We start from the raw sequence: 25,226 nt of genomic DNA on the forward strand, positions 1-25,226 counted from the left end.
TATCCCGCGTCCTGCAGTAGGCAGCCAATTCACTCTGAGGCCAGGCGGGCCGCGGCCCCCCTCTGCAGCCTGCGCGGGGGGGAACTAAACTGCTTGGTGGGTAGCGTTATTGGGGGGGGGGGAGCTGGAGGAAGAGCCCAGCTGAGGGCTGCTCCCATCCCCCTCCCCCCCACTCAAAGCACCTTACTCTTGGGGGGGCTGCTGTAAGCTGCTGACTCCCCCCCATCTGACCCCCCCTGCCCTGGGGGGAGACTCCCACTAGGTCTGGGGGGGCATAAATGAGGTTATTCCCTGAAAGCAAAGGGGGGGCAGAGTAGCTCCTTTGTTCAACCACAGCCCCCCCCCCAAATTCCATTGAGCTCTGCCCCCCCTCGCTGCTAAAAGTCCCTCTGGGCCCGAAGCCCCTGGGCCACACGCGCCCCCCCGGGGCAGGGCTGCAAAGCGGCCGCGGCGGGGACGGATGGTGACGCTCGCAGGGAAATGTGGATCTTGGCACGGGCCAAAGGCCGAGGCTCCCGGACTAATTATTTCCTTGTGGCTGATGTGATAATCGGCGAGGGGGGGGGCCACCAATAACAACCCCCCCAGTCCTGCAGAGCCGGCAGACCCTCCCCCGCCCTGCTCCCTCGCGACAGTGCAAAGTGATGCTGGGCTCCGGGCTCGGATGCCAGCGTGGCTGCAGGGGCGCCCGCCTGGCCCTGCCCACCCAGCCCCGGGGCGGCCGCACCCGGCGGCGCTGACCCAGCAATCCGTAATCACCGCCTGCCCGCTGGGCGGCACCAGGCGGGCTGTAAAGTCCAGCTGGGAGCTGTGCCCACGTGGGCTCTGGGGGGTGAGGGAACATGTCTGGGTCCAAAGTCCCCTGCAGACCGGGGCTATTACCGCGGTCCCAGCCACAGCCTGTCACACAAACCGCTCGGCTGCCCTGCTGCCCCCGCCTGCCCGGGCTCGCCATGCGGCTCTCCGCGCCCACCGTGCTCTGCCTCGGGGCCTGGCTCACCTGTGCCAGCAGCGCCAACCCAGGTAACCCACGGGTAGATCCCTTCCCCCCCCGCCCCCCGCTGGGTTGTGGGTGTCTCTGGCCAGAGACCAAGCGAGGGGGGCGTCTGCGTGAGTGCGCGAGGTGCCCAGCTGACGCGCAGCAGCGCATGGCCCAGCCGGGCCATTCAGGTGACACAGCGGCTGGCCCAGCCCGTGCCAGGGTGGGTCCGGGATGCCCGGGGGTTGGGGGGTGGGGAGAGCTGAGCAGGCGGCATGAGCTGATAGCCCCCAGACCCCTCGAGGGGTCGTGGCTGCCCATGCCCTGCAGCAGAGGTTCCCCAGCTGCAGCCAGCGAAGCAGGCAGGGGCTTTTTCTGTCTGGTTGCCATTGCATGGCATAGGAAGGGTTAACGGGGCTGTAGCGGGAGGGGAGAGGGAGTCACCTCCAGGGGATGTCCCCCCCAGCTGCCAGGCACCGGGCTTGTCCTGATGCCCCGTCAGGATCCCAGGGAATGTTTGCAGCCACACGGGCAGCCGTCTCGAAACGAGGTGGCCGGGTACCAGTCCCCAGGCGCCCAGCCAGGGAGAGCCCTCCGGCTGGCCGAGCGAGGCCAGGATAAGCAGACGTCCAGGCTGGGCCATGCCAGGCTAGGGCACCCTTGAGCCGTGCTGCAGCCAAAGCCGGCTGGGTGCTCGCTGGCGCCGGCTTGCTGCCCTTAGTCTGGGGGCGGGGCGGGAGGATGCGAAGGTGCTGCCCGGCAGGGCGGTGGGGGAATGCCGCTGCCTCTGGGGTGCGGCTTGCTAGGCGTGAATGTCCCAGCCAGCGAGGCGCCTTTATCTTTCCGGCTTCTTTCAGCCAGTGCTTTAATGCCCTCCGCATCCACCCCAGACAGCAGCATGACCCACACCCCGCATGGCCCTGAAGCAACTTTTTAACCCTTCACACGCCACACACAGCACTGCAAAGCACAGAGGGAAACTGAGGCACGCATATGTCTACTACCAAACCTCCCCCCTCCCCGCCCCCTCCCCCCCCCCGGTTTGGTGCCAAATCAGGGGCGAAAAGTTAAAATCCCAACATTTTTCCAAAGGAATCCTGCAAACCGGGGCTCTGAGCCCAGCTGCGTTTGGTGCCAGTTCAACATTAAACGGTATTGTCGTGTCGTGGCGCATCGCCTCATGGGAGCTGTAGTTGCAGCGTTTGATGCCCCCCCTTCGCTCTACGGGTCTGGCGCCCTGGGTGGACTACATCTCCCATGATGCACCCTGTGGCTCAATCAGCGAGAAGCCACATTGCCTTGTGGGAGCTGTAGTTCTCCTGGGATCCCAGCCCATGGGGGCGAAGGGGAGGCTGGGCTCCCCGACGGTGCCGTTCGAGGGCAATGCCGATAAGATTTTATTGAGCTGACTGGAAATTAATGCAGAGCATCCCAGCTGGGCCGGCCCGACCCGGCAGGAAATTCTCCAGGTCAACGATGAAAAATCAGAAACTTTGGGCAAAAATTTAGGTTTTTTTTGTTTTTTTTTTCCTGGACAAAATTTGAATTGTGCAAAAACTGCCCTTCCCGTCAGCAAATCATCCCAGCGTCCAGCCCAGCCAGAGTGCAGGGGCCTCCCCTGATTTCCCTGGGGGGGCCACACCAGGTCATGGGCTGCCTCCCTAACTGGAGCTGGGGGGGGTGGCACCTCCCCACTCAGGAACATGCTCGCCCGCCTGGTTGGACCCTGCTCTGTGGAAATGTTGCGCTCTGGGCCAGCGCCCGGGACCTCCCCCCCATCCCCCCACCCCCTGCGTCCTGCAGGTGTGGGGCCTGCCCCACGCCACTGACATGCTGGCAGCTGTGGCTGGCGAGGCGGTGCCAGCCGGGCCCTGGCTCCCGCGCTGGTTTGCAGCTGTTGTGTGGCCATGCCCGGCTCAGCCCCGGCCTTGGTGCAAAGTCCCCACTGTGGGTTGGGCTGTTCCTGCCAATCACGCGTGGTCGGTAAATCCACAGGACTTAAGCTCCCCCCGTCCCCTGACTCTCCACCCCCCCCCCCCGCCTTGTCTCCCCCAAGAGGAGGAGAACCCCAAGTTCTGGAACCAGCAGGCAGCAGAGGCCATCCAGACGGCCCTCAACCTCCAGCCGAAGAATTATCAGGCCAAGAACCTGATCCTCTTCCTTGGGGACGGTGAGTGGAAGCAAAGCCGCCTCACCTGCCCTGCCGGGACTGGGGGGTCTTGGATCTAGGGTCACTTCTGGGGTGCCTCTCCCCCCTCCCTGGGGCACAGGAACCTAGCGACCCCTTCTCCCCACCCCAGGGGAGCTCGCGTCTAGGTGGCAGCAGTGGGTGATGGCCCGGATCACGCGACGTGGTCCATCGCGGGTGCTGAGGGGTTGCTGGAGAGGGGGTTGTTGTGATTGCACTTGGTGGGGCGGGGTGCATGGGGGGCTCTGGGCCCTTCCCCGGAGGGGGGGGGGGGAAGACCAGGTGGTCCTGTTGGGGGCAGTCCAGTGGCCCGGTTCTGACAGGCTGAGTGTGTCTCTCTCTCTCTCTCCCCCCGCCCAGGCATGGGGATCCCGACAGTCACCGCCACCCGGATCCTCCGGGGCCAGCTGCGGGGCCACCTGGGCCCCGAGACGCCGCTCACCATGGACACCTTCCCCTACGTGGCCCTGTCCAAGGTGCCTGCCTCGCCCTCGGGCACTGCCTGACCCCGAGCTCCTGCCCCCCCCCCAGCCGCAGGGCACAGATGCCCCAGCTCTGGCCTCACGGGCAGCTCCCACGGAAGAAGGCCCCCCCTGCCCCTGCAGGGCCCCGGCTGCTCCGTGTGTCTGGGTGGAGGGGCAGCCCCCCAGCTGGCCAGTGCTGGCCCCCCTCCCCCACTCGCTGGAGAAAGGCGGGGGGGCTGACCGGGGGGGGGGGGGGGGGGGGAGGCGAATCCACTCCCAGCCGCAGGGGTTGGAGGCTGTTTCTGGGCCCCGTGTGGAGCCATCGCCTCCCTGCGAGGCTGGGGCAGGGGAGGGGGACTGGCTGCAGCAGCAAGAGGGCGGCCCCCCACCGCTGGCTGGGCTGGGAGCACTTGCCCATGCCGGGAGGCACTGAGCCCTAGCTGCTATCTGGGGGTGGGCATGGAGGGCTCTGCCCTCTGGAGCCCCCCCCCCCCCCCCCGCCCTTCTGACGGGTCTTCCCGTGGGGTTTGCAGACCTACAACGTGGACCGGCAGGTGCCGGACAGCGCGGGCACCGCCACGGCCTACCTGTGCGGGGTGAAGGCCAACTACCAGACCATCGGCGTGAGCGCCGCGGCCAAGCACTCGCAGTGCAGCACCACGCAGGGCAACGAGGTGGTCTCCGTGCTGCAGAGAGCCCAGAAAGCTGGTCAGTGGCTGGGCACGGGGGGGGAAGGGGGTGGCAGGACCCAGCGGGCTCGGGTAAGATGGGGCTGCAGCGCCGGGGCAGCTCGAGCCTTTGATGCCCCGTTCCCGACCCGCCGGGCATCTCCCTGCGTTGCACCCGGCCCTTTAAGAGCCTCCTGGCCTGCAGGGTGAGCGCCACTGAATGCCCCTTGGAGCCTGGGAAAGCCAGAGATCTACTGCCCGCAGCAGAGCCGGGCACTTAAAGGGGCAGGCCTGCGGGTGTGGCATGCACGGCAGCGTGGCTTCCCGGCTCAGCGCCAGCCAGGGTTCACCCAGGTGGGGAACCAGGCTGCCCTGTGGCAGCAGGGAGGGTCTGGGTTCAAGTCCTGCCTCTGGTGCCAGGCAGTGGCTGGGTCCGCCTGCGATGGGGCTGGCAGCTGGGCCTGGGTATCCCCAGCCCGGGGTCGGCAGGGATTCTGCGACGGGCGGGGCGAGGGGTCCGCGCCAGCCTGCCAGCGCTGGGCTCCCTGCCCCCCCTCAGCACCCTCGCTGTCTGGCAGGGAAGTCAGTGGGGATCGTGACCACGACGCAGGTGCAGCACGCCTCCCCCGCCGGGAACTACGCCCACGTGGTGAACAGGGACTGGTACGCGGACGCCAGCATGCCAGAGGCTGCCCTGCAGGAGAAGTGCACGGACATCGCCTGGCAGCTCGTCCACAACGTCAACCTCACCGTGAGTGGCTGCGTGCCCCAGGGAATCCCTGGGGAGTCCCAGCGGGGACCCTGGCTGGTGTGGGGTGGGGCGGGCAGAGGGGCCTCGTGGAATGTGCTGTCATTGTCCCTCTCCCGGCCAGGTGATCCTGGGGGGCGGGCGGAAGTACATGACCCCTGTGGGGACCCCGGACCCCGAGTACCCCAGCAGCTCCTCCCAGAACGGGATCCGCAAAGACGGCAAGAACCTCATCACCCTGTGGCAGGGGTCGGCGAAGGTGAGTGGCTCAGCGGGGCCGGGACACAGCCGAGGGGGGGGGGGGGGGGCAGCATGGGGCAGGAGCTTGGATGGGTGCAGCTGCAAGCATCTTCCTGGAGGGGCAGACTGGGGCCTGGCCGGCCATGCAGGTCCCTCCGGGTGTGGGGCTGGGAGGGTGCAGACGGGAGGGCTGGGCTGGGGCCTGGCCGGACATGCAGGTCCCTCCGGGTGTGGGGCTGGGAGGGTGCAGACGGGAGGGCTGGGCTGGGGCCTGGCCGGACATGCAGGGCTCTCCGGGCGCGGGGCTGGGTGGGTGCACGTGGCTCTGCCGGGGCACCCCTTGACCAGCTCTGGGGTTTGCTCCCTAGGACGCCAGGTACGTGTGGAACAGAACGGCCCTGCTCAGCGCTGCCAAAGACCCGTCTGTGTCGCGCCTGATGGGTAACGAGCCCCGAATCCTCCCTCTTTGCCCCCCTCACCTCCCAGCCAGGACAGCCTCTGTGGTGGGTCTGGCATCCCCTTCGCCCCTCCCGCCTCCCCACTGCCAGCTGCAAACCGGTCGCCCTGGGGGCTTCGCAGGCCACGCTCCCAGCTCCTCTCTGTCCCCCCCCCCAGGCCTCTTTGAGCCTGGTGACATGAAGTACGAGCTCCAGCGGAACCAGACCCTGGACCCGACCCTGGCCGAGATGACGGAGGCGGCCATCCAGATCCTGGCCAGGAACCCCCGCGGCTTCTACCTCTTTGTGGAAGATAAGTGGGCTGGGGACAGGTTGACGCACGGGCCGGGCCAGGTTAGGGGGCTGCAGCCTGCAGCTGTCCCAGCCCGGCTGGCTGTGCCCGGGGAGCAGGGGCCGAGCGCTGGCAGAGCCGGGCGTTCCCTCTGCTTTCTGCACTGGGGTGGCAGCACCCAGCCTGGGCGCTGGCTCTGGGGGCTCGCAGGCGGCACGGGTGGCCAGGAGCCACCCTGGTTCCTCCGAGGGGGCCTGGTGTCCCAGCCAGGGGAGCCTGGGCCAGCCCATCATCGTGGGCTCTGGTCACACTGGGTACCAGCCTTGCCGCAGTCTGGGGGGGTGGAGACCCTGGGGGGGGCGCTGGCCACGGGTGCCTCTTAAAGGGCCGGACCACCCCAGCGCGATCCGTGCAGCAGGCCCGGCGGGAGCTGCCGTCAGGGCCCCCTCGAGAGCCCTGTCCCTCCGCAGCTCACCCCGGCCGGGTCTCCCCCCACGAGGCAGGATCGACCACGGGCACCACGACGGCAGCGGCCGGCGGGCGCTGACGGAGGCCGTGGAGTTCGACAAGGCCATCGAGAAGGCGGGCCAGCTGACGAGCGAAGCCGAGACCCTGACCGTGGTGACGGCCGACCACTCGCACGTCTTCAGCTTCGGCGGCTACACGCTGCGCGGCAGCTCCATCTTCGGTGCGACGGGGCCGGGGGGAGCTCGCCCTGCCCCGGGGTGGGGTGGGGAGGCGGCCCCAGGACCATGCGGCGCTGTGGACGGGACGAGGCTGCAGCTCCCGTGCCCAGCCTGTTGCAGTTTGGCCCCTGCTCCGGGCTGATCCCTCGCTCGGCTTCCCCCTCGCCCCAGGCTTGGCTCCCAACCTGGCCTTGGACAGCAAGTCGTACACGTCCATCCTCTACGGGAACGGGCCCGGCTACCCGCTCACGGCCCCAGACCGGCCCAACGTCAACAGCTCCATGAGTGGTAAGCAGGTCCCGCCGGGGCAGCTGGGGTGTGTGGGGCAGAAGGGGCGGCTCGGGAGAGCTGCAGGGTCAAGAGGTGAGGGTAGGGGTGCAGGAGGGAGTCTCCCCCTTGTCCCCCCATGCCCAGCCCAGAACGGGCGTTTCCAGCCATGCCCCTGGTGCTGACCGCACAGCACAGGCAGGTGCCATCTCTGCCCGGGTACCAGTGACACCCCCCGGGAGCAGGAAATTGGGGAGGGTTGAGGGGGGGGGCAGTGGCTCGTGGAGCCCTTACGCTCTGTTTGCCCTTCTCCCAGAGGCCACCAATTACCTGCAGCAGGCGGCCGTGCCCCTGAGCTCGGAGACGCACGGCGGCGAGGACGTGGCCATCATGGCCAAGGGGCCCATGGCCCACCTCTTCCACGGGGTGCAGGAGCAGACCTACGTGGCCCACGTCATGGCCTACGCCGCCTGCCTGGAGCCCTACCAGGCGTGCCCGCAACTGGACTCTGCCCGCGCCAGTGCCGGCCTCCTGCCCCTCGTGCTGGGCTCCCTCCTCCTGCTGCTGCTGGGCTAGCCCCTCGGCCTGGGACGCTCCCTGCCCCCTGCCCAGGGGCGAGGTGGCACCACAGTGACATCCCACACAGCCTGCCCCCACTCCAGCCTCCCCGGCGCCCATACCGCGAGGCTGTGCTGGTGGCAAGCCCCGAGCGGCTGGGGGGATTCCCCCTGCCCCAGGCGAGCGCGGCGCCAACCGTGCGAGTGGCACCAAACCCCCCTGGGCGGGAGGAGCCGGCTGCAGGGCCCCAGCCCTGCGGGCCCCGGGCATCGCGGCTGTCAAGGGGCTTGGGTAGGGACGGGCCTCCTGCTTTGAATAAAGCGACTCCAGTGCCCGCCTGGCCAGCGCCTTTCTGGGCGCATGAACCCGGGGTGTGTGGGGGGGGGAGGCTCCAGCGATGGTGCACGTCTGTGAGTGTGTAGCAGGCACGCCAGGAGCCCCTGTGTGTGTGTGTGTGTGTGTATTGAAGGGGGAGTCGTGTGTGTGTGTCTGAGAGAGGTGCCCTGTGTGTGTGACTGATGGAGGTGCCCTGTGTGTGACAGGTGCCCTGTGTGTGTGTGTGTGTGTGTGTGTGTGTGGACTGAAGGGGGTGCTGTGTGTGTGTGTGAGAGAGAGGTGCCCTGTGTGTGTGTGTGTTCACTCCAGGGGGCGCCGTGTGTGTGCACTGGAGGCTGCTGTGTGTGACACCTTCCCCCCCCTGCCGGCAGCCCTGGGGCCGAGCATGGCCAGACAGGCTGCCCCCCCCCGGACGGAGCGGCCCGTACGTACAGCGCCGGCTTTTATTGACCACGGCGAGCAGCGCCGCACACAGCGAGTTGTGTACACGAGGCACCGCGCCCGTGGGGCCGACGCGGCTCCCCCCTCCTGGGCCGGGCGGTGATGGTGGCGCTGGGGCCTCCTGCTAACCCCACAGGGCTGCCTGGGGCTCCGGGGGGGGGGCCCTTCTCCAGGCCATGCCTGAGTCCCTGACCCCACGGCAGCTTTTGGGGCCTGCCCCCCCCCCCCCCCCGGTCCGCGGCTGCCCCAGGCTGGGGGTTTGGGGAGAGGCCCCAGCCAGCCTGTGAGGGGGGAGGCAGGTGAGGCGCAGGGCAGCGAGCAACACGGCCGGCCGCCAGCGCTCACCACACGGCGCACTTGTGTGCTGGGTTCATCGGCGAGTTCCTGGGGCAGTGGAAGACCCGGCCGAACTCCTCAAACTGGGAGACGCTGCCCAGCACCCTGGGGAGAGGAGAGAGAGCTCAGGGAAAGGGGATTGGGAGCCTGCGCTTGCCCCTTCATCATGGTGCAGCCACCTCTGGAGCGAGCAGAGGCAGCTGTTAACAGCGGACAGCAGCAGGAGGGCCCGGAAGGAGGCGGGGGTGGGAGCCCGCTGCAGGTTAACGTCCTGCCCCTGGCGTACGGGCAGCAGCGACGGGCCCTCCCCCGCTGGCTGTGCCCAGGAAGGGGCAGCCAGGGCGAGGGGCGGGGCAGGAGCAACCAGCCCTGCAGCTCCTCTGGGTCGTCCCAGCACCCTCCAGCCCCAACCCGTAACCCGGGGGGCAGGAGCAGAGGCCCCAGCCTGCCTGCCCTGCCCCTCCCAGTGCAGAGGCTGGTTTAACCCTTTCACATCCTCCCTGGGGCCGGGCACCCGCTCTCACCTGCCCCCACCAGCCCCCTGGCGCCCCCCGCTGGCTGGCCGCTCTGACCACGGGCTGGGGACTATTTGAGCCCCAGGTGGAGCTGGGCCCTGCCCCGAGGAGCTTCCAGCCAAAGCCCCCGGCGGCCGGCAGAGGCCAGAGCAGCAGGACACGCGGCACCTCCTCGCGCCCGCGGCCCCAGGTACCTGTAGTGCTCCGGGGCGTGCTTGTCGGTCAGCACCTGCAAGTAGATGGACTGCGAGCGCCTCTTGATGCACCAGTTCTGCGCAGGGGAGAGAAGCCAGGCTGAGTGCCAGGGCCGTGGGGCTGGTGGGGGGGAGCCTGGGTGGGCACCACAGTGGGGGAGGCCAGCGGCAGAGTGGAGACTGGCAGGGGCCAGGCCAGCCTGGCGTCACTGAGCCCGGGATACGACTGATTATGGGGGACAACGAATGACAAAAAGCCAGGAGGAGGCGTGGGGGGGTCACAGGTTTAAACGAAGGGAACCGGACCGGGACACCGAGCAGAGAACCCCAGACAGCGCCCAGTGCCCCCGGCAGGTGTCAAGGGAGCCAGTGGACGCCGTCCGGAGGAACTCTGCCTGGATGTGTGAGTACACGAGGGCACGGACGTAGGCCCCACAGTCGCAGAGCGCCCCCCAGCCAACCCGGGGCAGCCAGGGGTACCAGAGGAACAGCTGCTTCCTGCCAGTGTCCGAGGACAAGGATTTTAACTCTTGTTATTGTAGGGTCTCCAGTGCCAGCGGGCCCTGGGGCACAGAAGCCATGGCCTGGCTGTTGCAGGGTAAGGGGGCAGGGGGAGCCGGCCCTGGCAGGGAAGTGGGCGTACGTGAAACAAATGGAGTAGGTCCCAGCCTTGCCCCATGGGGCATTGTCCCCATCTAACCCCTCCGTCCGCCTCTCCCCTGCGTCATTTCTGCTCAACAGAGACCCATGGCAGGGGGCTGGGAGGGCACCAGCGGAGCTGTGTGGGGAGCCCAGGGTGGGGCTGGCAGGGGGCTGGGGGTCAGGAGCGAGGGGCACCAGCTGGGCAGGGAGCGGGCCATGGCGGGGGCGTTACCTGGGCGAAGGCGATGAAGAAGAGCTGCTCGTGGGTGTATTTCAGGCGGTGCAGGGGGTGCTCGGGCCCGTGCTCCCGCACCCACTTCTGATAGGCCTGCAAAACGGGGGCATGCTCAGCCTGGGGGGCTCTCCACCCCCAGCTCTCGGGCTGGGCCCCGCAGGCCTGCAGTGCCGGGTGATGGGCCTGGCTGGGGGAGGGGGGGTGGCTGGTGGGGCGGGACCTCCATGCCGAGGCAGGGGGTGGCTGGTGGCCACCGGACTTGGGGGGAGCTGGGGGAAGAGTGGGGTGTCCCCTAGGGTCCAGTCACAAGTAATGTTCGCACAGCCTCCTCCCAGCCAGCTGCTGGTCCTGCAGGGCCCCCTACCCCGCAGCCACAGCCCCACAGCTCCCCCCTTTCCCCAGCTGGTCCCTGGTCACTGACCCGGGGATCCCGCCCGCGCCGAGCAGAAGGGGCTGGGAGGGCCGGGCGCCCCTTGTCACTTACGTAATAGGCCAGTTTGAGCCCCCCCATGTCCGCGATGTTCTCCCCCAGCGTGTGCTTCCCGTTCACCTGCAGAGAGAGGAACGGGCTCACAGGGACCTGGTCCAGGGCATCTCCAGCCCCCCAAGACACCCAGCCCCTGCCTCCACCGGGCCCTGTCTCTGTGGGAGACCAGCTGGGGGGCTGAGAAGAACATGGGGCAGCCCCCTCCAACCTGGCCCCTTGAGCTGCCACCCTCCCCCCATAGCTTTGATACTCCCTCCGGGGGCGTAGAGAGAAAATCACTGCCCCTGCCCCCCACTGCAGACACACAGCTGCTCCCCTCCCCACCTTCCCCCCCACCCGTCTGCCCCTGCTGGGGTCTGTGCCTCAGTATCCCCTTCAGAGCAGAGCCTTTATGTCCTGGGGGGGAAGGAATGGGGGGCAGGCTGAATGCCTCCTGGCAGTGAGACCCCCCCACCCTGGCAGTGAGGGGTGCCCCGGGCCCAGGCCAGCCCGGCAGGGAGGGGCGCCCGGGCTCACCCGCTGGTTGTAGACGGTGAAGTTGTCGTACAGGTTGACGATGCACTGGGCCTTCTGCAGGAACTTGCTGTAGGAGGCGTCCGTCCACCAGTGCACCAGGTTCCCGTGGCGGTCATACTGGCCCCCTGCAGGCAGACAGCGAGGCTGGAAGGGGCTCGGGGGCGGCAGGGCCGGGACCAGCACCCAGGAGTCCCGGCTCCCTGTCCCCTGCTCTCAGCTCCCGGCCATGCTGCCTCCCCCGGCCCCGGCCGGCCCCGGCCCCGTGGTGACTGAGTGCCACGCAGGGAGCTGGCTGCCAGGCTGCTGGGGCGTGTTGGCCGAGGGCCAGGCCCGGCTCCGGGACCAGCCAGGGGAGACGCCACTCCACAGGTGCCAGGCTGGCCGGGGCTCCTCCCATGGGGCTGCCATCCTGGCCCCTCGCAGCACCTTCGCCCCTGGGGGGCCTGGGTTGCTGGGTGTCCACAGGCAGCAGACAGGCGCCCCCTGCCCCGGGGCGGGCATGGGTGGGGCCAGCAGACGCCAGGCGGGCAGAGAGGGGGCGGGGGCTCACCCCAGTCGTCGTAGCCGTGGGTCAGCTCGTGCCCGATGATGGTGCCAATTCCACCGTAGTTCAGGGACCTTTCGGAAGGAGGGGACAAGACAGGAGCCATCAGCAATGGGGGGGTGTCTGAGCCCCCCGACACACGACCTGTCAGCAATGGGGGGGTGTCTGAGCCCCCCGACCCATCAGCAATGGGGGGGGTCTGAGCCCCCCCCGACCCACGACCCATCAGCAATGGGGGGGACCTGCTGGGTGTCTGCAGCCTGCGGGGTGGTTCTGGGCGGGCCCAGTTCCGGCCCAGTGAGGGCAGTTCTGATTCCCCAGGCACAAGGGGGGGGGCTCCCTGTCCCGCCCACGGCCCCTCCCTGAGCCCCGCTCCCCCTCGTGCTGGCAGCGGGGGCGGGGAATGGCGGGCGGTGCCCACAAGGCCTGTACTCACTGCGGGAACTCGGGGTCGTAGAGCGTGGGCTGGAGGATCCCGGCAGGGAACACTGTGGGGAGAGGGGGAGAGTTACGGGCAGGCCCCTCCCCCACTGCTATCTTGCCCCGGGCAGGGCCCCTCCCCACTCGCCCTGGGCGAGGGGCTGGCACCTAGGCCAGGCCCCCAGGGCTCCTGAGACCCAAAGTCACCCACCTGCTCTGGCCAAATGTGCCAGGGTGTGGCTCGGCCCCCCCCAGCTCGGTGGAAGGAGGGCGAGGCCCGGGGGCATCCGCCCTCTGTCCTGCCCCTGCCCAGCTCTGCCGATGTCTCTCAGTCCCGACCCGCAGCCCCTTGCTCACCCGGCCCTGGGCTCCCCCCACCTCTCCCTACAGCTCGGCTCGTGCCCCTCACTCGACCCACAGCCCCCTTTCTGCTACATCAATCCCAGCCGCACCCCTGCATCGGCTGATGCCCCCCCCCGCCAATCTGCATCCCCCCCGGAGGCTCGGCGCAGCCCTGTCCGGACGCCCGGGCGCGCTGGCTGGCGCCGTACCCATCTGGTTCTTGTTGGGCAGGTAGTAGGCATTCAGGGCCTGGGGGGGCAGCAGCCACCTGCAAGGAGACGCCGAGATCAGCACCGGGACTGCCAGGGCAGGCGCCCCACGGACTCCCAGCCACCCCCACCCCTCACAGGTGGGGCTCTGCTAACGTAGCGTGGCAAGGAGAGGCCAGGGCATGGGGCAGGGCAGCCTCTGCCCCTTAATGCCCCCAGGATGGTGCCATGCTAGGCTCCCTCCCCCACGGGACAGGCCTCCGGCGATGGGGCTCAGGGGGGCCGGGCTGGCCAGTCCAGTGCCACTGGATCTAGACCCCCTGCTGCCCTAGGTCCACCCCTTGCGTGGGGCTCGCTCAGCCAGCGTGCCAGGAAGGCATGGTGCCTGCACCCCCCTGCCTCAGCCCAGACACCGTCCAGGCGCCCGGCGGGCACCAACTGCCAGGCGTTTGCCGGCCTGGGCCCACGCTGGTTGCTAGACCCCTCGGGAAAGGCATTGGCCGAGGTGGGGCCCATTGGTTTCCTGGGAGAGGCGCAGTGTGGGGGGCTGGTGCCCAGGGTCCGTGTCCCCCCCCCCCCCACTCCTGGGGGTGCCTGGCCGCAGAGTGGAAACCACACCATCGTCTCTCGCTGAGCCTGGCGCTGGAGACCCTGCTCCCAGGTTGCGGGATCCTCACGTCACAGAGGGATCCCTGACCAGCCGTGGCAGACTCTGCTGTCCCGGGGGGGGCCCAGACCCAGCACCCCCTCTGGAGGGACAAAGCACAGGCCCCGGATACCTACGCGGACTTGTCCACCTCCTGCCGGATCTTCTTCACCGAGAGCTTGATGCTGAACTTGATGCTGTTGAGGATGTTCTTGAAATACGACTTCTCGTGCACTTCGAACTGCGGCAGGGACGCGGCCCATGTCAGGTAGGAAACGGCAGCGGGCGTCTCCCCGGGACACCCCTCCTTAGCCAGCCCCCTTGCACTAGAGGGGACCGGAGCTGGGACGTGCCCCTCCCCCGGCCCCCAGCTGACTCCCAGCCCCCACACGCCACCTTAGCCCCGAGGCTCCCTGGTCTGCATGCAGGCTTAGCCCCATCCCAGCTGCAACCCAGGATGGACCAGCGGGGTGGGTGGGTTGTCCTGTACCACACTGAGCACGTGCAAGAGTGTCTCCCTCTGGTGGCGGCGCCTGGGCGCACACCCTGCTGACAGTGTGCACCCCTGCACGTCCCAGGGGACAGTTGCCGCCTAAAGGCGCTGCTGCGGTGCTGGGCCGGCACCAGGGTGGAGATGGCTCAGCCAGAGCCAGGGGAACTCGGGGAGTAAACGATGTGTGGGGAGGGAGGCTGAGCCTGACGACCCACAATCGCTCCCCCTCCCCGTCCTCCCAGCAAGAAGCTCCTGCTGGCCTGGAAATCTGGGCAGCTGGCCAGGGGCCGCTGGCTAGCGCAGGAGAAAGGGAAGGGTCTCCCAGTCCCCCCAGCGTGCTGCAGGCTGGGTGTGCTGGTGGCCCCTCCAGGGAGCGTGTAGCGCGGGGCCCTCACTCACTTGCCTCGTACTCTTGGTCGATGGCGGCCGGGTTTAGCAGGAAGTCCGGGTACCCGATCATCACCATCATGTACTGGAGCTGCAAGGAGAGCACACGCCCAGGTCTGAGCCCGCCCCACAGCTCACGTTGGGCAGAGCCCCGTGTGCTGGCCAGGGTGAGTCCGAACCCCAGCTCGGCACAGAGGCGCTGGCCGGGGGCCGCGGCTGACCAGCTTTGCGTGCGTGGCTCGCCCTGTGGACAGGCCCAGATGGCTCGGAGCTGGGCTGCACTCTGCGTGGGGGCCGGGCCTTTCCCTCTCCGGGCTGTAGAATCCCACGTGCCCAACGTTGGCACGTGCCAGCCAGCACCCTCTGTGTTGTCTGAGCTCCAGCACCCTCTCCTGGGACTGCCCCTGGCTTACGGGCCCCCAAGCCACTTGGGAGCCATGAAAGGCTGCACTAGGCTGGCTGGGCGAGGCTCTGCCCCTTGGCGCCTCACCTTGGCTCTGGCCGCTCGTTTGGTCTCTTTGTCCATCCAGTCGAGCTCATCCAGCCGCTGGTCCAGGGTGTGCTTGATGTCCTCCACCAGCTGCTGCACCTGCTCGGGGCAACCGCATGGGGTTCTCAGGGGTCCTGGCAGCTGGACACCGGGCCTGGGGTGGGTATGGAGCCCCTCCCTCCCACAGACATCTGTGGCCACGCCCACAAAAGGGTTAAGCCACGCCCAGCGGCTGAGCATGCCTCCGGCTTATGGGCGTTTGCGCTGGAGGCGCACTGCTTCTGTCTTGTGTGTCACTGGCCGAGCGTGACATCGCTTACAGGGCTGCGAGGGGAGCCGGGGGAGCCGGGGCCTGGGACTGGCTCCGGGAAGGCGGCACCTTGCTCGTGTAGTTGAACTGAGTTCTTAATAGAAACCCAATGGCTGTCCCCCCGCTTCTCCTCCGGCCCCATCACTTCAGGCCAGGCGCAGCCACTGAGTGGCCACCAAGTGGGGTGCAGCCCTCCCCCCCCTTACAGCCTGCCTGGATCCTGGGAGGATTCCCTCCCTCCACAGCCCTGAAAGATCCTGGGAGGAGTCCCTGCCCCCCCTGTCACCCCCCGCCGAGCGGAGGGCAGCTGGAGGCGCCTACCTTGGCCTTGCTGGAGGAGGAGAAGTACTCCTCCACGAAGAGGGCCCCCAGGGCCATGCCAAAATGCTTGTTGGCCTGGCTCAGGCATGTCTTGTCCAGCTCCAGCTGCTTCTCAGTCCCCTCCATCTCCCTGGAGAGCTGGTGGATGGCGTCGCGGAAGGGGGTGGAGAGGTGCTCGCTCAGCACCACCACGATGCGCCACAGCATGTAGTTGTGAAGGATCCTGGGATGGGGAGAGGCAGGGACAGACACCGGGGGCTGGGAGGGAGAGCGCAGGCAGGGACATGCAGAGGGCACGTGAGCCTCTCCCGCCTCAGCCTCCGGGGCTGTGGGATGGGGTGGGCTGCAAGGGGGAGACTAGGGGGCGGGGAGGCCATGAAGCACCTCCCTGCCTTTGCATGAAGCTGGAAGTGGTGGCGTTCCCAAAACCTAGTGGCAGGGAGTTCCACATGCTCAGCCAGCACCCCTGGAGATGGGAGGGGCCCAGCTGGAGTAGGAGGGGCTGAGATGCAGAGTTGGGGAATAGCCCATTAAAGCCCAGATGCCTGAGCGCCCCTGCATTGACTGTGTAACGAATGGGTTTAGCCGGCTGACGTGCGATGCATTTTATTCGCTCTGAAGGTCCACGGGCCGCTCTGTGTGCCCCTGGCCGGGAGCGGGGATCCCGGTGGTGGGTGCCAGAGAGAGCTGGCGGGGTGTGGGGGAGGTCGCTCTGGGTGGCCCTGGGGTGTTTGTGGGTGTGCTGAGGCGGAGCCCGGGGCGTGTGCCTGGGACAGGCCGGATCCTGCTGTCCACGAAGGAAGCCGACAGGGCGTCGGGCACGTGCTGGTGAGGGCATTGTGTACCCATGGGCACTGCAGCTGGGGGCTGTGGGGTGGGCACCTGTGGCCATGCTGGGGGGAGGCCGTGGGGATGGGGGAGCCCAGGCCCGGTGGGGAGAGGGCAGGGAGCCTGTGGCTGTGCAGGGGAGGGGGAGCTGACCCCTGCTTTTGGCCACACCAGGAGGGCTATGGGCTGGGGCAGTGCGGCTCTGTAAGTACGCTGGAGAGTGGGGGAAGGTGCTCCGGGTCCCGCCTCCGGCCCCAGCAGACAGCTGCAGAAGCCCATTGGCATTCAGGAGGCAGGCGAGTCCCAGCAGATCAATGGCCATTAGCGAGATGTCCTGTCTGTGGGGAGGTGGTTCCCCGGCCGAGAGAGCTGATCACAGACAGGAGGCGCGGGGGATTCGGCTGAGAACAAGAGGGTGCAGAAATCCCCGGCCAGGCCGCGCCGATCCTGAGCCGGGCCGTCAAGGTCTCTCCCCCCCATGGCTAGGAAACCTTAGCAGGGAGGTTGACGCTTCTCCAGGCGATCTGCACCCTCCCCCACTGCTGCCAGGACCAGGGGGCATCTGGCTGCTGTCACACCCGTGGGCCTGAGTGAGGGGCCCGGAGACGCCTCTGGGCCTGGTGTGACGAAGTGGAGATATTCTTGGGGTTTTCTCTGAGTGCTGCGCGTGTGCCTCAGTTTCCCCACATATGTTACTCGTGTACGTCAGGATGGGACCCGGGTGTGTGATCATTGCAGAGGTCACTGGATGGGCTTCCCCCAGCCACACGTAGGCAGACCTGCCCGGGACCCCCGGCCTCGGCCCAACCAGTTGCAACAGGTTGGGGCAGATGAAGACCAGGGAGAGTGGCCGCCCAGCCCGGGAAGGAGACAAAGGCCTGGGGAGGGGCTGCAGGAGGGGGCTGGGGGAAAGAGGCCAGTGCCACCGTGGGGGCCCGGTGGAGAGGGAGCCCCGAGAATGGGGCTCTCCAGGTGGTTGCTGGTGCAACTCTTCGCTAAGGCTGGTAGCTGGCAAAGGCTTTCTGCGCTGGGAACCTGAGCGCTAAGAAACCCTTCTGGCTTCCACGCCGGCTGTGAATCGCGTCTGTCTGCAAGGCGGGGTGCCTGGCCCTCTGGGCGTGCAGGAACTCCCCGGGACCCATCCAAGGGGTGGGGGAGTCCCGCAGGGGGAATTCCAGGCGGAACAGAAGCGTGTCACACCTTTAGCCGGGGCCCTCCAGCCAAACGCGAGCCAGGGCGCGGCAGGGCTGATCTCGGGGGCTCCTGTCCGTGCCAACGCTAGGGCAGGGGAGGCCCTCCAGGCATGCCGGGGAGAGGAGCTGTGGCGTAAATGTGTCTGGAGCCGGCGGGCCCGTGTGGGAGGAGGCGTCCGGTAGAGCCCGGCTCCCCGGCAGTGCCCGCCATGCCCCGGGTGGCCGGTACCTGCTGGGCGTGCTGCGGATGAGCTCCGACACCTTCTGCATGTAGTCCGTGGCCAGCAGCACCACCTCCTCCTCCTCGGAGAAGTTGTCGTGGAAGATCCGATCCAGCAGGCGCTTCCACTTCAGCTGCGGGGTGGAGGAGAGGGCGCCATGACCAGCGGGGCCTGGCCTTCCCCACAGCGCCCCCCACCCAGGCCCTGCCCCTCTGCCCCCAGGGCAGCGATCCAGCCCCACCGCAGTGACCGAAGACGGCCCGTGGCTGTGTCCCTCTGCAGGCTCGGGAGGAGGGCTGGACTTGGGGGGCGAGGAGAAGAGCCCGGAGGGCATTGACCTGGGCACCCGGGTGCGCGTGTGTCGGGACGGGAACCCCTGGCCGGGTACTCACGGTGGGGGTGATGCGTTGGAGCTCCCCCAGCGTCACCTTGTTGTACATGGTGCTGATGTCCCGGCGCAGGTCGTCGTACTCGGGGACCGTGATCTGTGCAGGACAGAGGCATCAGGGCCGCCCCCGCGCTGCCCGGCACAGGGGCCAGCCCACGGCAGGGAGCCTAGGGCTGCCTCGTCCCTCTCGCCGGACCCCCGGGAAGCCTGGTGGGGCCTGGGGCCGCTCCCCCCTGCCCCAGCCGATGGCAGGCGCCACCCCGGGGCGCTCGCTGCCGCTGCCCAGCAGGGTCCCCGCTCCCTGCGCCCCTGGGCAGGGTTTGCCGCCCTTCGCCCGCGGCCCTGGGGCTGGCGCGGGGACCCCGGGGAGGACTCACGTTGGCCAGTCTCTGCTCGAGCTGCAGGATCTCCTCAGCCTTCTGCGGCGCGCGCTCGGCTCCCAGCAGGCCCAGCAGCCGCTCCATGAAGAGGCGGTATGCCGCCAGGATCTGGGCACGAGGCGAGCGGTCAGGCCAGGACGGGGCGCGGAACCACCCCTCCACTGGCAGCCCCCCCTGGGGCGGAGGGGGGAGAGGGCCCTGCGGGATGTGGGGATGGAGGAGGTCACCCTCCCCCCTGCAGTCAGGCTGCCCCCCCCCCCGGTGTGATGTTTAGGTGGTGATGGGATTTTTGTCTGTCTACTCCAGAAGTTCCACCCCCTCAGAGCATCTCAGCTCCCTGCCTGGCTGCCTGCCCCTCTAGTCCCCCCACACACCCCACAACCCACCTCCGCACACCCCCCCACACACACACATATCCCACAAGCACACACACCCCACTCCCCAGACCCCCCACAACCCACCTCTACACACACACCCCCACACGCATATCCCACAACCACACACACCCACACACCCCACTCCCCAGACCCCCCACAACCCACCTCTACACACACACCCCCACACACATATCCCACAACCACACACACCCACACACCCCACTCCCCAGACCCCCCACAACCCACCTCTACACACACACTCCCACACGCATATCCCACAAGCACACACACCCACACACCCCACTCCCCAGACCCCCCACAACCCACCTCCACACACATATCCCACACCCCTAACACACCCACACCCCCCACACGCAAGGGCTGGGCCGGCAGAGATCTCTCGCTCTCTCCCACACACACACACAGGGTGGGGCTCACACGTGAAACGACAACAGCCCGACAAACACAACATGGCTTCTGTGTAAAACTCTCTCCTAATAGCTGGGGCCGATCTGATGAATTTTGGGGTCTGACTCCGCCCCCCCTTCCCCTGGGTGCCCCCTGGGCGGTGCCCCAGCTGCTCCCATCACCTTCTCGCTCTCCTCATCCTGCCCCAGGTACAGGGTTCGCTCCGGCAGCGTCAGCCCGTCCTGGTCAATCTGCAACAGCGCAGAGGAGTCGTGTTTGTGCCGCGGCCTGGGCGCAGCGAGCCCCACGCCCGGTGCCGAGGGCAGCCTGGGGTCCCCTCCCCGGCTAATGGAGGGCAGGGAGAGGGGGGGGCTCGGCCTGGGTGGCAGTTCAGGGTTGGGGGGCCCTTTGTGCCGCATGGGTCTGTCTGCAAAGGGGGCGGGGGGCTGGCTGTGCTGGGGCCGGGGCCGTGGTGGGGCTGGGGCTCCCCAGGCTGGGCAGGGCCCGTGGGGCTCTCCGGCGATGGCTCACCCCCCACGCTCGGCTCCCAGGTCCTCCCCAATCAGCTCTTCCTGCCGGGGCGGAACGCACCAGGGCGCCCACCTCAACGTGCTTCTGCACGGCCCTGAGCAACGGCGCATAGCTGGGCTGGAGGGCGCTGAGTGCTGCTCCACCAGCCTAGGCACAGCCCGGCAATACCGGCAACCCTACAATAACAGACCGGCCCTCCCGCCATCCCTACGATAACAGCCCGGCCCTCCCTACAATAACAGCCCAGCCCTCCCGCGATAACAGCCCAGCCCTCCCTACAATAACAGCCCGGCCCTCCCGCCATCCCTACGACAACAGACCAGACCAGCCCTCCCGGCAACCCTACGACAACAGCCCTCCCCGGCAGCCCTACGATAACAGACCACCCCTTTGGAGCACCATTTGCACGACTAACCAATCCTATAATAACAAACCAGTGTTCCCAAGTGACCCTACCATAACAAAGCAGCATGCGCACCCCCACGGCGCTGCCGGCACCCTCGCACAGCGTGCTTGGGGGGGGCTGAATAAATCCAGCTCTGAACGGTACATCCCAAAGCACCGAAGCATCCGTTAGCCACAGCTTGTCACACTCCAGCCAAGCCGCCAGCCCCTTTAAACATCCCCGGCCCCAATCTCGCCGCCTCCCCCCCCCCAACACCTCCTCACTGATCCTGCCATCCCCGCCCGTGCCCGAGCTCCCATCCCGCCAGCCCTTCGCACCAGTGACGTGTGACAATTTCCCCCCTCCCGGATAACACCCAGCCTTTAATTTCCCGTCGGATCCCTTTGTGCTGATGACTTGGTGGGTGAAACTGCCTCCGGGGAGGGGCTCCTGCCTGCAAGCGCTGGCCAGGCCTGCCCCGTGGGGCATTGCCCAGCCCTGCCCTGCTTCCTGCTTCCCGCTGGCTGCTTTTCAAAGGAGAGTCACCCCCCAAGAAGAAGCAATCAGCTAATGGCACCGCCCGCCTGCCATCAATCACAGGGCCCAGCCGTGGCGCTGAAAGAATTAATCTAGTCCCTTGGGTCGGCCTGACCCGTCACCTCACCGGGCTGCTGGGAACAGGCGTCTTTTAGAGCTTTCTGGAGCTGCTGGGTCTCGGCTCACCACCCCTAAAGTCGCAGGTTCAACCCCCCCTCCGCCCCTGGGGCTGTCTGCCGTGCTGCCCCCTGGCGTCCTGGGCAGTTACTGTGTGTGGATGGAGCATTGGACAAGTCCCTGGCACTTGTCATGTAAGGTTTCCCCCGCATTCCTGGCCACAACTGGCCTGTCTTTACTGTTTGTTGTATGTTGGCTGCTGCCTTCCTCCTCCCCAGAGCTGGCTGCATTACTCGGCTGCTCACCAAGGCGCGCTGGGATCCTCAGGGTGAAAGGTGCTGGGGATGCCTAGGATACTGAGCTGTGCTCTCCAGCCCTCTGTCCCCCGGCAAGGCTTGTGCTAACTCACACCCCTCTGGGCTATCAAGACCCCTGTGACTGGGACTTGTTGCTCTTGCTGAATCATTCCCAGTAGCCTAGTGGGCAAGGCACGGGGCTAGGCATCAGGAAACCTGGGTTTTGTTCCCAGCTGTCGCCGTGCTGCTTGGGCCAGTCGGGTCCCCTTCTGTGCCTCAGTTTCCCCTCCCACCCTCTGTCCAGTTTAAAGTGGGAGTGTGCTGGGGCAGGCGCTGTCCCTCACGCCGTCTGTGTGCGTCTGGGCAGCGCCCAGCCTGACGGGGCCCGGATTTCGGGATGCGCCCGTAACACACGTAACGACGGGATGGCCACATCCCTTCAGCGGCCACCGGCCCGTTTCTTGACCCCCACCGCAGCACGGAGTCTGAGCAGACATGCCTCGTGGGCTGGCGGCCTCGCGGCTGGGGCCGCCCCACCAAGGGCATGAGCCCCCCACCCCCCCCCGGCTCTGAGAGGGGGTCAGGTAAGGGTACCACAGGCCTGGCCCTGGGGGGGAGACCCGCCTGGCACTCAGCAAATGCTGCCAGCCTGCCACTGGGGAGCAAAACGCCGTGCCCACCGGAGGGCGCGCAGGGTAAGGGAAGCTCTGGTCCGATGGCCCAGCTATGGCCGTTCAGTGCACGCTGCGGTCCCACGGCGCCGGCCATCAACTCCCCGGGCCAGGGCAGCGGCCCCTAGAGCCACAGCACACGGCCACACGCGTGTGCACACGGCCACACTCATCCACTTCCCCAGCACCGCCACTCGCATCCACGCCCAGCGTGCACATCCCTCCCAGCGTGCGCCCAGGCACATGCACGTGTGCACCCGCAGCACACGCCCCAGCGCACACGCGTGTGCGACGGTACACTCTCCCAGCACGGCCACGCGCGCACACCCGCACACCCTCTCTCCTCTGTGCACACGGAGCTGCCGATTGCCTGGAAAATTGCCTGACACGCTGCTTTGCTAAGCACTGCAATTACGCCCAGGGAAATTGCCTTTCCTAAGTCCCCCTCCTGTAGAAGTCATATTAATTCGGGTATAAAAGCCGCTTCTCCGTCGGCGTCGGGCCCGGCTTTGCTATGCAAATAAAGGCCCCGTTGCTGAGCACGGCGTCCCACGAGCCCCGGCTTTGTCCGGCTAGGCAATTAGCTCCGAATCGCAGGCAGCGCGTTTGCGATTTCATTTGCCAGGCTAATACGCCACGAACGGGGGCGCGCGGAGCTGGCAGCCTGGTCGGCCTGAAAACTCTCCGCCTGCGCTGCCGTGTCCACCGGTTCCTGCCGCGGTGGGGGCCCGGCGGGCAGGGGAATAGCGCACCCCCTGCATTAAAAACTCCCCCGCCGCGCAGGCCCCAGCCACTGCTCAAAGCCCCGTGCTGGGACGGCGCTCCGGAGGCGGGCAGGGGACAGCCAGGCGGGCGGGGACGCGATCCGCTGCCAGGGCCCCGCCGAGCCCGGTCGCTCTGTACGTCGCGGAGCCCCTGATTAACCTGGGCAAATGCCGTCGTTCACGGGGGCGCAGGCGGGGACAGGCGGGAGAGCACAGGACACGCCTTCCCCGCCACGCAGCGCGGCTGGTGCCCGTCACGCCCGACCCGCAGCCCAATGACGTCCCGACCCACGGCGCCCTGAGAGCCCAGCCTCGCCCCCCCCACCTCGCACAGCTCTGCTGGTGCCCCTCGGGCTGGCCCCACAGCCCCTGCCCTCCCAGCCCTGCCCTCCCCTCACACAGCCCCTCACTCCCGACCCGCAGCCCCACCCCTGCCTCCTGCCCGGTCCCAGCTGAGGGCACCCTTGAGTTATAGACACGCGCTCTAGCACATGTTGCAGGGAGCTGCCCGGCTCTCCCTCCCTGCCTGGGCGAGGCCCAGTGGTCCGGTCCCCGCCTGCCACGCCACAGTGCCAGCATCCCTGCTTGTCACGTCCCGCTCCCGTTTCTTGGGGATGAACTGCCCGGGGCTCACCTGTCTCACCAGCAACCCGGCAGGGCCAGCCCGGGGTTCCAAGCCCACTTACACCAACTCACTGCATGCCTGCCGGGCGCAGGCGAGACCAGTGGGGGGCGCCAAAGACCGACACATGGCAGGGCAGGGCCGAGCGTATGTCTGCACTGCCCTCTGCTGGGTGGAGCTGGAACTGTCCAGCTGTGTGTCAGAGCCCCTATGCCGACAGCTGCTCATGGCGAGCTGTGAGGTTCTAGGTGAGCCCAGATGTGTTCCAGTACATGCACAGCGCCTGGTCAGTGCAGCGGCGCTGGGGCGTCCCCTCCCGACTGACCAGGGCTGTGTGAGCCGTGCGGCACGGAGCTGTGAAACTGTTGCTTCCTTTGCACAGGGCATTTGGGCTGTGGACCAGTTTACTGGGGGTCATGGTGCAGCCCCCATTGCTGGCAGGATATAAGAGCAGCTGGGCTGTCTGTCTAGCAGTGCTGCCCTCGGACTTGTTGTGGGGCAGTTCCGTGGCCTGTGCTATGCCGGGCTGGGGGGTCACAATGGAATGGTCCCTTCTGGCCTTGGAATTTATGAGACTTTACTTTGGTTCATTGTTTTCTCTTAAGGGAACAGCCAAGTTGTTTGACTCCTGGGGCCGGCTGAGTGCGGCGGGGAAGGGGCTGTCAGACAGGTAGGAGCTAACTACACCCCCCTCCCTGGGGATCTTTGCAGGGCTGCAGGGTGAACGCCTCCCATGGGAGAGCCCCGCCTCCCAGCGCCCCCATGTCTGCAGCCAGCGCCCCCTAGCGCCCCATTGGGGTCAGTCCTGACTGCCAGGGGGCAGCGCCCCCTACTGGGCCACCAATCCAGCTCCCTGCAGCACAGCGCCCCCCTAGCGCCACGCTGGGGCCCGCATGGTATCACAGCGTCCCACGGGGAGTCACCCAACCTGCTGCCGGAGCATCCCAGGGCCTTCCTTGCAGGTCTCCGGTTCAGGTACAGCCCCGGCCAGACCTTGAGCGACCTTAGCCTGAGGCGTCCTGGGTCCAGCTCTTTGGAGACCCCCACCCCCCCAGTGGCAGCAGGCTGTGCCCCGGGCCCGGTGGCTCCGGCGTGGGCTCACTCACCCGGATGACGTAACGGGAGGAGTTCTTGTCGTCCAGGTTGACCGTGAGGGAGAAGAGCACGGCCGTGCTGTAGACGCCCTGGGTCTTGTACAGCAGCTCATTGAAGTCCCACCGGGCTGGCCTGCCCGTGGCCGGCGCGTCCCAGCCGCCGCAGTCCTCGATCACCTCCAGCATGGGCCGCGGCCCCAGGCGGTCGATCTCGCCCATGTCGAGGCAGGAGCGGAAGAACTCCTTGACCTTCCGCTCGGCCGAGGCGAGAGAGGCCCGGCGGACGGGCTGGGCCAGCAGCCGCCGGAGCTTCTCCTCGTTGTGCTCGCCGATGGCGGCGATGATGCCGTAGTTGAGCTTGTCCTCGGGGATGCTGTGCCGGTTGAGCCAGCTGCCGCAGGCGAAGGAGTAGAAGTCCTTGCACGGGTCGATGGTGGGGTCGATGTTGCTGGCGATGAAGTGGGACGCTTTGATGAAGGCCTTCTTCTCCTGGCAGTCCTCCAGGCAGTAGGCGGCACGCTCCATGGCCAGGTACTTGAGCAGAAGCATGCAGCCCAGGATGACGCACAGCCCCGCCGCGAAGACCAGGCCGGACAGCAGGCAGACCTCGCGCCGGCTCCAGCGCGGCAGCCCCCGGCGCGGCTTCTTGGCCCCGGCCGTGGCCTGGAGGTTGAAGACGTCGGGCAGGGCGCCGCTGTTGTACTTGCTGGCGTACTTCACCTCCTGGAACTCGTCGTAGTGGGCCGTCAGCGAGTAGGTCTTCTCCATGCTGCCGCTGCCCTGCTCCGGCGGGAGGCGCTCACGGCAGACCTCGAGGGGGCCAGCTCATGGCTTGGGCCTCGGGGACCCCGAGCGCCGGCTCTTCCTGCAGGACCTGCCGAATAGCCAGCCCTCGGGGGAGGGGAGCCGAGCCTGGAAAAGGCCGACGCTGTTAGCGGGGGAGGGTGTCCTCCCCCTCATCGCCAGTCTGAGCACGACCCGGCTTTGCCGGGTATCCTCAGCTGTAGCCTGCCAGAAACGTCG

At 67.6% G+C, this 25,226-nt stretch overlaps 2 protein-coding genes across 3 annotated transcripts; one reads left to right on the forward strand and one right to left on the reverse strand.

Moving 5' to 3' along the window:
- Nucleotides 1-902: 902 nt before the first annotated feature.
- LOC137161654 (intestinal-type alkaline phosphatase-like) lies at nt 903-7,788 on the forward strand. The gene is made up of 11 exons (XM_067561035.1): nt 903-1,023; nt 3,036-3,149; nt 3,528-3,643; nt 4,165-4,339; nt 4,878-5,050; nt 5,172-5,306; nt 5,656-5,728; nt 5,903-6,037; nt 6,513-6,704; nt 6,874-6,990; nt 7,286-7,788. Exons 1-11 carry the CDS (start codon nt 954-956, stop codon nt 7,543-7,545), a joined length of 1,560 nt encoding a protein of 519 aa, XP_067417136.1. The 5' UTR covers nt 903-953; the 3' UTR covers nt 7,546-7,788.
- Nucleotides 7,789-8,628: 840 nt separating this feature from the next.
- ECEL1 (endothelin converting enzyme like 1) lies at nt 8,629-24,971 on the reverse strand. Of its 2 annotated transcripts, none has more exons than XM_067561037.1 (17): nt 24,216-24,971; nt 19,369-19,437; nt 18,399-18,509; nt 18,026-18,118; nt 17,642-17,766; nt 15,392-15,614; nt 14,761-14,859; nt 14,287-14,361; nt 13,534-13,631; nt 12,745-12,803; nt 12,210-12,261; nt 11,780-11,847; nt 11,230-11,354; nt 10,711-10,776; nt 10,224-10,319; nt 9,350-9,426; nt 8,629-8,745 (listed from the first exon to the last, which is right to left on the reverse strand). In XM_067561037.1, the coding sequence occupies exons 1-17, from the start codon at nt 24,969-24,971 to the stop codon at nt 8,646-8,648; spliced, it is 2,292 nt and encodes a 763-aa protein (XP_067417138.1). In that variant the 3' UTR covers nt 8,629-8,645. The 2 variants fall into 2 exon arrangements, with proteins under 2 accessions (XP_067417138.1, XP_067417137.1); XM_067561036.1 differs by having other exon boundaries at nt 13,528-13,631.
- Between the last annotated feature and the right edge of the window lie 255 nt (nt 24,972-25,226).

The sequence above is a fragment of the Emydura macquarii genome, unplaced genomic scaffold, assembly GCF_026122565.2.
Source record: "Emydura macquarii macquarii isolate MOO-44397 ecotype Brisbane River unplaced genomic scaffold, CSIRO-AGI_Emac_v2 contig_2365, whole genome shotgun sequence".
Taxonomy (NCBI): domain Eukaryota; kingdom Metazoa; phylum Chordata; order Testudines; family Chelidae; genus Emydura; species Emydura macquarii.

Excerpts from the sequence above, each read along its gene's own strand:
- ECEL1 (XM_067561036.1), bottom strand. The coding sequence starts at position 24,971 with ATGGAGAAGACCTACTCGCTGACGGCCCACTACGACGAGTTCCAGGAG. Across the intron at positions 18,119-18,398 it reads TCGAGCAGAGACTGGCCAAC|ATCACGGTCCCCGAGTACGA; the intron begins GTGAGTCCTCCC and ends TGTCCTGCACAG. Across the intron at positions 9,427-10,223 it reads TCTTCATCGCCTTCGCCCAG|AACTGGTGCATCAAGAGGCG; the intron begins GTAACGCCCCCG and ends TCCCCTGCGCAG.
- LOC137161654 (XM_067561035.1), top strand. The coding sequence starts at position 954 with ATGCGGCTCTCCGCGCCCACCGTGCTCTGCCTCGGGGCCTGGCTCACC. Across the intron at positions 6,038-6,512 it reads CTTCTACCTCTTTGTGGAAG|GAGGCAGGATCGACCACGGG; the intron begins ATAAGTGGGCTG and ends GTCTCCCCCCAC. Across the intron at positions 6,705-6,873 it reads GCGCGGCAGCTCCATCTTCG|GCTTGGCTCCCAACCTGGCC; the intron begins GTGCGACGGGGC and ends CCCTCGCCCCAG.